This window comes from Lytechinus variegatus, chromosome 8, assembly GCF_018143015.1.
Source record: "Lytechinus variegatus isolate NC3 chromosome 8, Lvar_3.0, whole genome shotgun sequence".
Classification (NCBI taxonomy): Eukaryota; Metazoa; Echinodermata; class Echinoidea; order Temnopleuroida; family Toxopneustidae; genus Lytechinus; species Lytechinus variegatus.
Window position 1 is genome coordinate 5,574,452 of NC_054747.1, and position 16,076 is coordinate 5,590,527.

General features: G+C 39.1%; 1 protein-coding gene across 1 annotated transcript; it reads left to right on the plus strand.

The window, feature by feature from the left end:
• The first annotated feature begins 5,266 nt into the window (after nt 1-5,266).
• LOC121420598 (ankyrin-3-like) lies at nt 5,267-15,203 on the plus strand. Its single transcript, XM_041615261.1, has 10 exons — nt 5,267-5,748; nt 8,398-9,004; nt 9,379-9,520; nt 9,644-9,817; nt 10,085-10,485; nt 11,091-11,261; nt 12,604-12,761; nt 13,136-13,170; nt 13,728-14,156; nt 14,914-15,203. Exons 1-10 carry the CDS (start codon nt 5,267-5,269, stop codon nt 15,201-15,203), a joined length of 2,889 nt encoding a protein of 962 aa, XP_041471195.1.
• Nucleotides 15,204-16,076: the final 873 nt, after the last annotated feature.

Here is a 16,076-nt window from a genome sequence, read left to right on the forward strand (position 1 = left end):
GACTTATTAAAATTCTTGAAACAACCGGGTCTGGAAAAAAAACTTGGGATTTATATTATAATTTTTGAAACAACCGGGTCTGGAAAAAAACACTTTGGACTTATATCACAATTTTTTAAACAAACGGGTCTGGAAAAAAAGACTGGACTTTTATTATATTTTTTTAAGCAACCGGGTCTGGAAAAGACTTTGGATTTATATTATAAGTTTTGTAACGACCGGGTCTGGATAAAAGACTTTGGACTTGTACTTTGATGTTTTATTAACCCTGTCTGGAAAAAAAGACTTTGCACTTTTGTGCTATATGAACGCATTACTATAGGATTTTAGTTTAGAACGGATTCGCCAAAAACCCCTTCAAATTTATTACATTTGTGGGTAAAGTCATTATTACATTTGTGGGCGTTATTACATTTGTGGGTAAAGTGTTATTACATTTGTGGGCGTTATTACATTTGTGGGTAAAGTGTTATTACATTTGTGGGCGTTATTACATTTGTGGGTGCAACAGGGGTGAGTTTGTGTGTGTGTGTATCCACTACTAAAGCACGCCTGCTCTATACATCAAACCACGATCTCTGATCAGTACAAGTTTGTCATGAATGTTGAGCTTCTCCAAATCTTTTTTGCCTAAATGTGCCTTTGTCACAAAGATTAATGACTATTTTTACACTATTTAGAAGGGAAAAAATCACCTTTTAAAATATTGACGTAGTTATCGTGCTAATTGTTAGTAACCAAATTACATGAGGTTCAGTTAAATAATATGCGTTGCCAATGAAAAATATCTTACATGAACCATGTGAAGAGTGGATCTATAAAATAGGCACCCCTATAATCTACTTCTTCTCACAATTTGGAATATCATATAATAATATACCATATTTGGTATTGATAACCCAACCGAGGAAAGCAATTGCCCTGCTTGTGTCAGTAATGTGACCATGTCCTGGGCTCTCTTCTGTTCTGTAAATGTATATGTATTGTCATTCTTACACTGTTCCTATATTGCTTTTCGCACAATAAAGTGATGCAAAGCAATATTGTAAAAAGTGCGTTAATGCCAAATGACAAAAAAGACATGGGTAATGAACAGACAAAATGCATATTCATTTTGCATGACGTCAGATGCATACAGAATTACAGCCCTATTCATCAGGGAATACCAGCGGAATTAATTTCTTAGAATACCAGGTAGTGAACATTATCGTAGGTAAAGTTTACCCAATTGGGGTGAAACCCTTTTTTAATACATGTATAAAAATTCGTCACTATACCTCAGTCACATTTGCTCTACGGCGGGTCGAAAACAGCAGTTATATTTTTTTTGTAATACGTAAATTATACGTGTTATAGATGGTTTGGAGAGCCGTACTTCCGGCGAAGAGCAAATGTGACTTAAATATTAGCAATACAAGAAATATAAAGAACAAAATAAAACAGTTACATGTAACAATATTTAATAAATGAAAGTAATACACAAAATGGTATTACAGAGAGAGAGAGAGAGGGATCGAGGGAGCAGCGAAACAAATTGAAATTCACCGATCTTGTGCACACTTTGGATGTTATTATTTTTTTTTTAGAAAACTTGTAATAAGATTGCCCCACCCAACCTACTATATCTGTGCAGTCTGCAAGTACAGACTCATATTAGACACTTAAACAATAAAAGGTCTACAGTTAACTTTGTCTTAGCATGGAACTACTTAGCTCCATTGTCTAAGTCAACAATACATAGTGGTGGATCTATAGTAATACTACTTCAGACTCATATTTAAAACTTAAACAATAATAGGGTCTATAGCAGGGGTTCTCAAACTACGGCCCGCGGGCCGGATCCGGCCCGCAGAGCTTCTCAATCCGGCCCGCGAGACTGCTGGGATTCAGTTTGATCACTTTTAAGTCACAATATGAAACATAGCTCAATATGATTACATTGTGTATCTTTGTAGACCTAACCGTAATGAAAGTAATGGCAGTCAAATTAATTTAACTTTTAAACAAAGTTTAGTGGAGTCTTTTCTGTCTGTTCGATCTACTCTCTTATTAGATGACCAGCGCTGTTCTCACCATGTTTGGATCTACATACAGGTGCGAAAGTGCATTTTCCACAATGATCATTTTAAAGAACTAACTCATACTGAAGTACCTTGACAGGGGCCGTGGAACGGTTGAACAAAGTGGGGGGGGGGGGGGGCTGGCCGCGCACAAAATCACAATCATATAGTACGTTTTTGTACATGGTTTTGGAAAAAAGTGGGGGCTGAAGCCCCCCCCCCCTGCTTGACCAGTTAACATTTGCACCAGTGCCTTCGTCTCGCAATTACACCTTTTGTGCCAAGGTTCAAGCAACTTGTTGCTGACAGATTGTCACGTTTCCCATATTGAAAGTGACTAGGAGACTGACATCCTTGTTAGAGTCTACAACAGACATGCTCCATTATTCAATCTACCTTGACTACAAAAAATATTGGTACTTCAATACTTCAAGACATTAACTGTCTCCCAATACCAGGTATGAATAGGTACAATCTAGATTCCTTTTAATATGTTTAACAAACTACTACAATTTTGTTATCATTAATATTGGCTCTCGCTGTATTTTGAAATCTTTTCTAATTTTGACTGCGTTTCATATGAAACTGTTATAAATTTGTTGGATTAAAGGGATTGTTTAACTTTGTGAGCAGCCGATTGAAAAACATTCTCAAACCAAGATGAAACATGTGTACAAGTGCATGTATTAGAACTAATAAACCCTGAAAACAACCATTATTTAGAATAAAAAGCTAAAACTACGAGGCAAATCCCGATTTTGTAAATAGGCGTCTTATAGTCACCTAAATAGTACACATAAGTGTATGGGATGAAATTAAGATGGTGTTTCCGGTTACTTTATATTACAATTTTTGAAGCACTAACTAATCATTTTTGAACGCAGTTTTTTCTGGACTTCATTTTTGGAACATATCACAGACAAAGGTGACAAGTGTGACCTTCTAGCTCAGATTTTTTAAAAGTCAAAGCAATGTTAACCAATCACTTTAAATGCTCCCAAATTAAGGGCCAGATTTCACAAGAGAGCATCTAGGACTCCGGCCGCAAATTTCTTTGCGCTTCGCGCACATTTTTTCTAAGTATCCACTTCACCCTGGCCCTTTCAGGTTTCTTTGGAGTCTCATCTGGCCCTTCAAAGAAAAAGTTTGAGAACCCTGGTCTATAGTGAAGACTAGACGGTGAAAACTCTTTCTTAGCATGGAACTACTTAGCTCCATGATCTAAGTCAACAATACATAGTGGTAGATCTATAGTCTCACTACTACAGACTCTGCAATATGCACTCTGCGAATAGCGAAAACCAAGTGTCTGCACCAGTAGACTACTATCTGTGCGCGGCAATGACTATGGTGTCAGTAATACCTCAGTCACATTTGCTCTACAGTAGTCTATAGTCTAGGTGGAGGCTAGAGAGGCAAGAGATACGGCTGATCTGGCGAACACATTGTGGATGCTTCGCATCCACAATGTGTAGTCTTCGCCAGATCAGACGTAACTGCAGCCCCCGCCTAGATTATAGACTAGCTCTAGAGCGGCCTACGGCGAGTCGAAAACAGCCGTTTCAATATATATTTGTAATAGCTACAAATAGGTGGTTTGAATAAAAATGAAAAGAACGTATGTTTTCGACTTGCCGTATGGCTAAGGTAGTATTACATACAGGTCTTGCGTGCATGACAAGGCTAACAAACAATTGGTTGAATTTCTCTACAAAGTATTTTTTTATGAAATCACGCTTGATCGGTCCTCAAATAGTCTCTATTGAAATTGAGAATATGTTTTGAACTTGGACTCGCATATTTTGTATTCATGGGCAGATATTGAATAGCTATTACGGTACCAGGCGGTGTAACCCTGTATGTCACATGAAATCAAAGCCAAATTACAAATTTTCGAATGTTTTTGTGAACAATTGTAATTAGCGAGTTTTCGTCCAACGAGGTACAAGCTCTATCTCATCCATATCAAGAAATAGAATTCTGAATATCAAGAATGTGACCAATAACACTGGCAAAACCCCCGAAAATTGTGCGTTCAATATGTGCTCAACACTGGCGAATTAGATCCCAGGAGGTTAGGAACAGCCATCAGACACACACAGCTAGACACGCTCACACACACATACGCCCTCACCCAACACCCTAACCCACCCTCTACACACCCCTATCCTATGAGCACGCTCATATTATCTTGACCCGTGAAAATTCGTATGCTTGTTTTTTTTTTTAGATTCAATAAGTCCACCACCTTTTCCCTCTTACCCCTCATACCCCCAAATGTGTAAAAAAGATGAGGACAATTTCTCAGACTCCCGGCCTTATTAAGTTTTTCGCAATATGAAGTTAGATGTACAGGCCCTTTCAATCTCTTTACTTCATTGTACTTATTCCCTTAAAAGCAATTTAGCAGACGTACCATGACAATTGCCCTCTCGATTCGCTTGCACTTTAATAGGCTTATGCCATCAATTCCATTTTTCTAAAAAATCAATTATTTATTATTTTTTTTGGGGGGGGAAGCACCCCTTTAATATGTTGGATTAAGCGAGTGACTGATACTCTAAACGTCATTCTACTCAGTCAAAGCCACTATCATGACTATTACAACTTCCCCTGTTCTACCTGTGCGTCAAGTTTCATTCATAATAGTTAGTACACCGTCAACCCCGATGCTGGACTTACAGTTGCTCGCTACCTGTACGAATTTATGTTTAGATGTTTGGGTACTGTATCATCCGAGATTTCTTTGGGAAGAACGAGTATAACATTTGTCTAAAACAAAGCTAACGAGTGCATGAACTGTACATGATTTTCATCGGAAGACATAGTGTTCCAGCGTTACACCTGAATTATCTCTACAACACCCAAGTAATCGACACTGGTTCACACATAGCTGCACATGAAGTATATCACACAGTTTACCGGTCCTTTAATTTCTACATTTTGCAGTGGTTGTAAAACGTTAGTGCGGCATTAACAATGTATACGGTAACTTGACAAACATATCGTGGAAATAGAAGACGTCAACCAGCTACAACATCAGTATCTGCACCGAGTGGATGAAATACCAAAGGGTGTTGACCTGCACATATTATAATAATAATTATTTGCATTTATTTAACGCTATATCAATCTACGACTGTTCGAAGCGCTTCAAAACTATTATTACCCGGTCACTGGATTCACTTGCTAAACCAACCCCAATGATGGTTGTTTCCTACCAGTACCCAAATAGCACATGGGAGAGAGTGGCAATGACGCCTTGCCAAAGGGCGCTAGGCCTTGGTGGGATTAGAACAAACGACCCTCTGATTACAAGGCGAGAGTTAGGACCGCACCACAGCGCTTTCACGGCAATAATGAAATTAAACATCATGGTCTCAATGATGAAAAGGGAGTCCTCTGTGGTCACACCACATTTTCTTGCTGTTCCACAGGGAATTTCTGAAATACCGAAATCCATCGATTATCTTAGAGCAAGTATGGTTCAAGAGAATACAGATGACTACTCTCCGTTACAAATGGCTGTAATGAATGGTCACCTTGATGAAGTACAAAGCATAGTCAGTCAAGGGGCGAACGTGAATCAGGGTACCGCTGAAGGCTGGACACCGTTAATGATTGCAGCAAAGACCGGCAGAGTGAAACTGTTGACATTTTTCATCGATCAAGGGGCTGAGATTACAAAGTCTGTTGAAAGCTTGACTGCATTACACAATAATGCTTTCAGTGGTCATCTTGATGTCATCAAATATCTGATCAGTCAAGGGGCTGATGTGAATAAAGGAGATAACAATGGTTGGACTGCATTACACATTGCTGCTAATAATGGGCTTCTTGAGGTCACCAAATATCTGATCAGTCAAGGGGCTGATGTGAATAAAGGAGATAACAATGGTTGGACTGCATTACACATTGCTGCTAAGAATGGCCTTCTTGAGGTCACTGCATATCTGATCAGTCAAGGGGCTGAGGTGAATAAAGAAACCATTGTAGGATTGACTGCATTCCACGTTGCTGTGGAAATTGGTCATCTTGATGTCGTCAAATATCTGATCAGTCAGGGGGCTGAGGTGAATAACAGAGATAACAGTGGTTGGACTGCATTACACATTGCTGCTCAGGATGGTCATCTTGATGTAACCAAATATCTCATCAGTCAAGGGGCTGAGGTGAATAAAGGAGATAACAATGGTGGGACTGCATTACACAATGCTGCTCATAATGGGCGTCTTGACGTAACCAAATATCTCATCAGTCAAGGGGCTGAGGTGAATAAAGGAGATAACAATGGTTCCACTGCATTACACTTTGCTGCTCATAATGGGCGTCTTGATGTAACCAAATATCTCATCAGTCAAGGGGCTGAGGTAAATAAAGAAGTCATTGTAGGATTGAATGCATTACACATTGCTGCTTTCAGTGGTCATCTTGATGTAACCAAATATCTCATTAGTCAAGGGGCTGAGGTGAATAAAGGAGATAACAATGGTGGGACTGCATTACACATTGCTGCTCATAATGGGCGTCTTGACGTAACCAAATATCTCATCAGTCAAGGGGCTGAGGTGAATAAAGGAGATAACAATGGTTGGACTGCATTACACATTGCTGCTCATCACGGGCATCTTGATGTAACCAAATATCTGATCAGTCAAGGGGCTGAGATAAATAAAGGAGATAACAATGGTTGCACCGCATTACACTTTGCTGCTAAGAATGGCCTTCTTGAGGTCACTGCATATCTGATCAGTCAAGGGGCTGAGGTGGATAAAGAAGCCATTGTAGGATTGACTGCATTCCACGTTGCTGTGGAAATTGGTCATCTTGATGTCGTCAAATATCTGATCAGTCAGGGGGCTGAGGTGAATAAAGGAGATAACAATTGTTGGACTGCATTGCACATTGCTGCTCATCACGGGCATCTTGATGTAACCAAATATCTGATCAGTCAAGGGGCTGAGATAAATAAAGGAGATAACAATGGTTGCACCGCATTACACTTTGCTGCTAAGAATGGCCTTCTTGAGGTCACTGCATATCTGATCAGTCAAGGGGCTGAAGTGGATAAAGAAGCCATTGTAGGATTGACTGCATTACACATTGCTGCTTTTAGTGGTCATCTTGATGTAACCAAATATCTGATCAGTCAGGGGGCTGAGGTGAATAAAAGAGATAACAGTGGTTGGACTGCATTACACATTGCTGCTCAGGAAGGTCATCTTGATGTAACCAAATATCTCATCAGTCAAGGGGCTGAGGTGAATAAAGGAGATAACAATGATAGGACTGCATTACATATTGCTGCTCATAATGAGCGTCTTGACGTAACCAAATATCTCATCAGTCAAGGGGCTGAGGTGAATAAAGGAGATAAAAATGGTGTAACTGCATTACGCATTGCTGCTCATAATGGGCGTCTTGACGTAACCAAATATCTCATCAGTCAAGGGGCTGAGGTGAATAAAGGAGATAACAATGGTGTAACTGCATTACGCATTGCTGCTCATAATGGGCGTCTTGACGTAACCAAATATCTAATCAGTCAAGGGGCTGAGGTGAATAAAGGAGATAACAATGGTTGGACTGCATTACACATTGCTGCTCATAACGGGCATCTTGATGTAACCAAATATCTGATCAGTCAAGGGGCTGAGATAAATAATGGAGATAACAAAGGTTACACCGCATTACACTTTGCTGCTAAGAATGGCCTCATTAAGGTCACTGCATATCTGATCAGTCAAGGGGCTGAGGTGGATAAAGAAGCCATTGTAGGATCGACTGCATTCCACGTTGCTGTGGAAATTGGTCATCTTGATGTCGTCAAATATCTGATCAGTCAGGGGGCTGAGGTGAATAAAAGAGATAACAGTGGTTGGTCTGCATTACACATTGCTGTGGAAATTGGTCATCTTGATGTCGTCAAATATCTGATCAGTCAGGGGGCTGAGGTGAATAAAAGAGATAACAGTGGTTGGACTGCATTACACATTGCTGCTCAGGAAGGTCATCTTGATGTAACCAAAAATCTCATCAGTCAAGGGGCTGAGGTGAATAAAGGAGATAACAATGGTGGGACTGCATTACACATTGCTGCTCATAATGGGCGTCTTGACGTAACCAAATATCTCATCAGTCAAGGGGCTGAGGTAAATAAAGAAGTCATTGTAGGATTGAATGCATTACACATTGCTGCTTTCAGTGGTCATCTTGATGTAACCAAATATCTGATCAGTAAAGGGGCTGAGGTGAATAAAGGAGATAACAATGGTTGCACCGCATTATACATTGCTGCTCATAATGGGCGTCTTGACATAACCAAATATCTCATCAGTCAAGGGGTTGAGGTGAATAAAGGAGATAACAATGGTTCCACTGCATTACACCTTGCTGCTCATAATGGGCGTCTTGATGTAACCAAATATCTCATCAGTCAAGGGGCCGAGGTGAATAAAAGAGATAACTATGGTTGGACTGCATTACACATTGCTGCTCAGAAAGGTCGTCTTGATGTAACCAAATATCTCATCAGTCAAGGGGCTGAGGTGAATAAAGGAGTTAACAATGGTGGGACTGCATTACACATTGCTGCTCATAATGGCCATCTTGATGTAACCAAATATCTCATCAGTCAAGGAGCAGAGGTGAAGAAAGAGGATAACAATGGTTGGACTGCATTACACTTTGCTGCTCATAATGGTCAATTTGGTGTCACTGATCGTCTGATCAGCCAGGGGGCTGAGGTGAATAAAGAGGACAACAATGGTGGGACTGTATTACACAATGCAGCTCACAATGGTCGTCTTGATGTAATCAAATATCTCATCAGTCAAGGGGCTGAGGTGAATAAAGGAGATAACGATGGTGGGACTGCATTTCACATTGCTGCCCATTATGGTCATCTTGATGTAACCAAATATCTCCTCAGTCAAGGGGCTGAGGTGAATAAAAGAATTAGCAATGGTGGGACTGTATTACACTTTGCTGCTCAGAATGGTCATCTTGATGTAACCAAATATCTCATCAGTCAAGGGGCTGAGGTGAATAAAGGGGATAACGATGGTTGGACTGCATTACACTTGGCTGCCCAGAATGGTCATCTTGATGTAACCAAATATCTCATCAGTCAATGGGCTGAGGTAAATAAGGAGTTAACAATGGTTGCACTGCATTACACATTGCTGCTAATAATGGTCATCTTGATGTAACCAAATATCTCCTCAGTCAAGGGGCTGAGGTGAATAAAGAGGATAAAAATGGTTGGACTGTATTACACCATGCAGCTCACAATGGTCATCTTGATGTAACCAAATATCTCATCAGTCAAGGGGCTGAGGTGAATAAAGGGGATAACGATGGTTGGACTGCATTACACTTGGCTGCCCAGTATGGTCATCTTGATGTAACCAAATATCTCATCAGTCAAGGGGCTGAGGTGAATAATGGAGTTAACAAAGGTTGGGCTGCATTACACATTGCAGCTCAGAATGGTCATCTTGACGTAACCAAATATCTCATCAGCCAAGGGGCTGAGGTGAATAAAGAGGATAACAATGGTTGTACTGTATTACACCATGCAGCTCACAATGGTCAACTTGATGTAACTAAATATCTCATCAGTCAAGGGGCTGAGGTGAATAAAGGAGATAACAAAGGTAGGAATGCATTACACCTGGCTGCCCAGAATGGTCAACTTGATGTAACCAAATATCTAATCAGTCAAGGGGTTGAGGTGAATAAAGGAGTTAACGATGGTGGGACTGCATTACACATTGCTGCTAATAATGGGCGTCTTGATGTAACCAAATATCTCATCAGTCAAGGGGCTGAGGTTAATAAAGAAGCCATTCTTGGATTGACTGCATTCCACGTTGCTGCTGAAATTGGTCATCTTGATGTCGTCAAATATCTGATCAGTCAGGGGGCTGAGGTGAATAAAAGAGATAACGATGGTTGGACTGCATTACACAATGCTGCTCGGAAAGGTCATCTTGATGTAACCAAATATCTCATCCGTCAAGGGGCTGAGGTGAATAAAGGAGTAAACAATGGTTGGACTGCATTACACATTGCTGCTCATAATGGGCATCTTGATGTAACCAAATATCTGATCAGTCAAGGGGCTGAGGTGAATAAAGGAGATAACAATGGTTGCACCGCATTACACTTTGCTGCCCTGAATGGTAATCTTGATGTAACCAAACATCTCATTCGTCAAGGGGCTGAGGTGAACATGACAAATGAAGATGGTTTGAGATCTCTAGACTTTGCTCTTTTAAGAAATCATTCTGACGTTGTTCACATTCTTAAAGCTGAAGATGCGAGTATTGATGAAGGAATTCTTCGTCAGCAGGGATTTCTACATGTGTTACTGCCCTTGACGGATATTGCAAAACTTCTCAGCCCAGCTTTCCTTACCGAGGTAAAATGTTTGGCTTATTGAGGATGAAGGATGAGTATACCGATGGGAGGGCGATACCCATATTTAGGATTTAATGGGCAAAAATAATAAGAATCCGACACAATACATGGCCTTAAATGCACATTTTTTTCGAGTATACTACTAAAATAAAAATATACGCCTGTTTGTTGAGTCAGTAAAATAGTTTGATTTTTAATTGTAACAATTTGTAGGAACCTGCTTTTCTCAAAGTGAAGATTTGACTTGACAGAAAAGAAAAAAGCTTTAGGCACATCAATTAAAAATGCCAGTCATTCAGTAAGGAAGAACAGTCATTAGTAACACAAAAAATAATAAATATTTACAACAGTCCAATAAGCAATAAGTAATAGGCCCCTGTAACAATAAACCTACTTCTCTGCTCCCTTTTTTCAGCCATACCAGTGCCCGGCTGCATAGAAAAGAGCTTATGTTAGTCGAAGATATAGAAGATATTATCAAAACGTTCCCCAAATGGCCAAAATGTCGTCAATTGGGTCAATAAAACTTTCATTTTTAAATCGCTGCAAAACTTTTACCTGGATAAACCCAACCAACCTATTTGTATCTTAATTGATTTTTTAAAGGATATTCATCTTGCTATAAAAAATGGTCAAACCACCACGATTGAGAACTTAGTGTCTCAAGGAGCTGATCTCAATGTCCAGTCAGCTGACGGTCAGATGTGTCTCCATGAAGCCATCAAACTCTGTTACAAAACTGGGAGAAATGTAGAAGAAAGCTACACGCTAAGAAAGGTGATTCATACTTGATTTCCGTCTACACTTCAGTACAGATTCAATAATTAGAATGATGTGAACAGGGATATCATTTTGCATTATATTTTGAACATTTTTCCATCTCTCGATGCTTTGTGGACATTAGATTTTTTATGTATTAGGATAGCTAAAGCTAAATTTGATGGAAGCACTTACATACCACATCATAATTTTTATTGTTTAATACATTGTTTCAGTTAAACAGATCCCTTCCGCTTCCATGACATTTGCTCTGGTGACAATTGCTCTGCTCTGAATTCCACACACTAATCGAATGACCAACTGCGACCTCGGTTTTAACAGATAGTCTGCTGTGAAAAACCCTTCACTCGAGTAAAAGGTCTGAATTGCAGCCTACTCATGCCTTGTATACTGAAGGCCCTCTTCCTTTTTGTATGTGCTAATCTTTGCGTGGAGACACACTTGTTAATCACTGTTGCAATCAGCCTGCAGACTAGTTTTAACAGTACCCTACTTTTTTATCAGTAGCTGGCTCACATTTGCTAGTCTGCAGGAACAGACCCTGATTGAAACTTTGGTCAGCAAGTGAGTCTCCATGCAAAGACTAGCACATACAAAACTTGCTCTTTCAAGGGCCTTCACTAAACAAGGCTACATGAGTAGGCTGTACATTCAGACCCTTAATCCGAGTGAAGGGTTTGCACAGCAGACTACACATACACATTTAAGCACGATGTAGGATATGATACAAGATATTATACGATAATTTAGTGTTGTCATAGCAAATTTTATTTCCATCGAGTTACGATTGACTGGATCAATCGTAACTCTTTGTAAGACGGAGCCCTGGTCTATACAAAGTACCAAGATAGATTTGAACCAAAGCTTAATACATACATTATTTTTAGGGGTTGAAATTTTCCCCGGAGAGTGTTTCGGGGCGGTCGGAATGCAGGAATAATATTTGGTATTCTTTTTAACATGAAAAGGTTTTCATAACGTGACGAAGGATATTAAATTTGTATTGTTTCCTTTGGGCCCGTCTTATAAATAGTTGCGATTGATCCAATCAATCCCCGGAATCAATCGCAAATATGGAAAGCCGGCAAAGTCAAAATATAAAGTGCATGTTTGGTAAAAAAAAAACCACACACACCTAGATATGAATGTATATCCACAAATCATTTGTTTTCTTTACAATTTGGTGTGTTCGCCTTTGTTAAAAAGAAAACGGGGATTCACGACCGCATTACCAACAGCGGAGACTCGGGGGGGGGGGGGGGGATCACCCACTGCACGGCTGTAAGATCGATTGAAATAACAGGCAGTGGTTTACATGTACTATTTTTGTTCGATTCAGATTTCAGACGAGATTTACAATGGAAATCTATCACCTGAGAAGGCTTTGGTGTTTTATTTACTTGACAATGGAGCTAAGACAGACGTGGAAGATAAGTCAGGAAAACTACCAATCCACTATGCCAAAGATGAAGTGGTTAGACAGATGATCTTATCGAGGTGATTTTTTATGACTTAAACTATACACTTTTTTCTAATCCATGATTTCTTTCTTTCTAAAAATGAGAAAGCAATTATGTTAAACACTCAATAATGAAAAAGAAGTTTTGTTTTGACAGTTCAAAAGTTCAAAACAATGAGGAGAAAATATAGTTCTTAATTTGTTAGAATATACTTCGTGAATGGTGATATTACAAGATTGTCTGTTCGAAGATGTTTTATTTCCATCTTCTTGCATGTCCTCTATCTTTAATAGATATATTTCACATCTTCGAGCGTAAATGTCACGGGATCATGAGCCATCAGGGTCAATATTATGTCTTCATACCAAGATTTAATGGTTGTGATTGAATTCATGTTTTATTAATTTTCAGAATGAAATCTCCTGAAGAGGCCCATTATTATCAAGGTAAGATGCACGCAATACATCACAACCGTTATTGGTGGCTTAGTGGTAGAGTGTCTGTCTCATTAATAGGAGACAGTGGGTTCGATCCAAGATTACAGTTTAGACCTCCTGCCTAGTCAGGCTCTCGATGTTTTAGAAAAGGGAAGGGTAAATTGTGCCGGGCCCGTTGGGAGAACATTTCGCAAGACTTGGTAGATAAGAATTGATATTATTATTAGTATTATTATAGTAGTAGTGGTATTGTTTTTGTTGTTAGTGCTATTATTATCATTATTATTGTTATTGCCATTAATAATAGTATTAATAATATGTTTACATTACTAATATTATCACTGTTAGTATATTTAAAGTCATATCCTTTATAAGAGACAAAATAATATGTGTTTGTCTGTATAAGGGTCTGTAGGTGCATGTGTGTGGGATACATGTTTGTGTGTGGGGGGCATCCGAGGTACATATGCAACCATACAGTGCTCGTTGGAGGTCATTGCCCTGTGTCAATCGCTGAAGGCTCATCATGCCAGTTTTTTATTCACTCTTCTTCAACAAATGCACAGAAAGCGTGAATAAAGAACGTCACACGGATTCTAAAGTCTCTGCTGACGCAACTTCAGAGGATGTCACAATGTCCCAGGATGATACGAGGGAGCAGAGTAAGCAAAATGAAACTCAAACCCAAGCTGCAGAAAGCGATGAGGGTCATCATACTGATGAAGAATATGACTTGATTCAAATTGAGAAGCATGGCATTACTGTCAGAATTTCCAAATATGAAATCTACAATGCAAAGGACATCACTGTGGAAGTGATTGAAGAGGTCCCACCTGAGCTAAAGCTGAAGGAAACAGAAGCCATCATTTCGGTTGGATTGAAGATGTCGCCTTCTGACGCAATCTTTGACAGTCCTGTGAGAGTAACAATGCCCCACTGTGGTGCCTTTACAAAGCCTTCTGATGCAGAAGTTTACATCTATTATCGCAAGAACGGTAATTCTTTTTCCATTTCCTCTTTGGACGTTTTCCTTTCACTAAGTTTTCCCCACTCACATTTCTGAAGAACTGAGTAATACTATCGCAGAAGATATATTGATTTTTGTTTAAAGATTACAATATAGTTCATTATGATGGCCCAAACAACTAGACACTGTTTGAATGAAGAAGTAGAATACACCAACAAAAGTTTCTTCCATTTTTACTGTTACGCCCATATATTGAAAGCTCGGATCATGCCATGATGGGCTTATTGGTTTTTTTTCACTGGCCTGTACCGGCCGCACAGAAGCGCTGTTAGTGATCATGTTGTTAGCGCTAACAAGTCAGCCACTACACTATGAGCAGAATGAACGCTCAGAAAGCGCTTATGTTGGTTACAACAAACGCATGTAATCACAACTTAATTCCACATAAGATGACGTCGTAGAATCTAGGGGATAATTAGAACAAAACGGCCCGTTTCCAAGGCTATCTAATTTGAGTACAAATAGTCAGGAGGTGGAGAGTGAATGTAAATGAAACGTTCTTCTTTGTATTCTGTAGATTAATAACTTTCCACTTTTGTTTCATCTATCAATCTAATTTCCCGCTTTCGATAAAGTGTTGGGAAAAGGCCATTCATATAAAATCAGTACATTTTGATCCCTTTGTTTAACGATACATATATTTCGTACAGAATGATCTTTTTGCTTCGTGGGTTTGTAGAAAGAGGAATGACACATTTCTATTTTCTATTTTAATGATATTACAGATTCTACAAAGTTTACAGCGATTCTATCCACCAGCACTAGTATCCCAAAATGTGTTGTGAGAGATCGCGATCTAGATATCTACCTGGAACACTTCTCAGAATTCTGGATTATTGCTACAATAAGAAAGATATTTATTGGGAAACGTGTTATTTGTACACCAATCATTCCTGTACTAGCACCTAGAAATCCCATGCCCGTTTTGTGGGTCAATGTCAGGGACCAAAACGTTGCAGAAGGACAGGTTAGTCATATTGGAAGGGTTCCACCACATTTCTTCTCATATTCTTAGAACAGATACCTTATGTATAATTATTAAGCTTACAGAGTATTAAACAAGTTTTTAAAGATGCATATGTAATATTACATAGAAAAATGGGGAAAATGTTCTACCGGTGTTAAAGGTAAACCTGCAAACGCAGCAATTGATATATGAGAAGTCTTTACAATCAGGCTTGGTTGCCATCATATCGTCGTAGATCCAAATATAGTAAATTTACAGAAAACAAATTTTTGAAATCATGAATATTTAGATGACGAAACATTGAATATCGTCAACAAAGAAAAGTATATGTGAACTAGTAGATTAAAGTGATCAACTATCACTTCGAGTAAAGCTGTATTGATGAGAAAGTTGTTAGTCCCTGAGGTATACCCTGAATATCAGAAATAGAAAATATTCGAAAAGATAATACAAGATTCTAAATATAGCATATTATGTTAGGCTACTCTTTAATGTCATATTTCAGATATAATTCGTAATGCCGTTGTCATCAGTTGTTCTGTGGAGAATAAGAATCCCTTTGCTATGTAATGGTAATAGCGACTGTAACTTCCCAACTACTTGAATTAATCATGGCCCAGGCTTACTTTGGCCACCTTATTATATTGGGATGCAATATGGTCTGTTTCTTTTTTGAATAACGCAATTATTACAGTATTAAACTGAGGTGCCGTAAGTTTCATGAGTCATGTGAGCGGGTTAGATAGGCCTACCGGTAAGTCACATTTTCTTTGTTTTTTTTTAAAAAAGAGGGTTCCTTGTGCCCCCTTCACCGCCCTGTTTATGTATTTACGCCTTATGTCATGACATTTTTAATTTACTTTTCAAAGATTCCAGAAGGATTTAAGGTCCCGATTCCTGGGGAGCAGTTCTTAGTCAGGT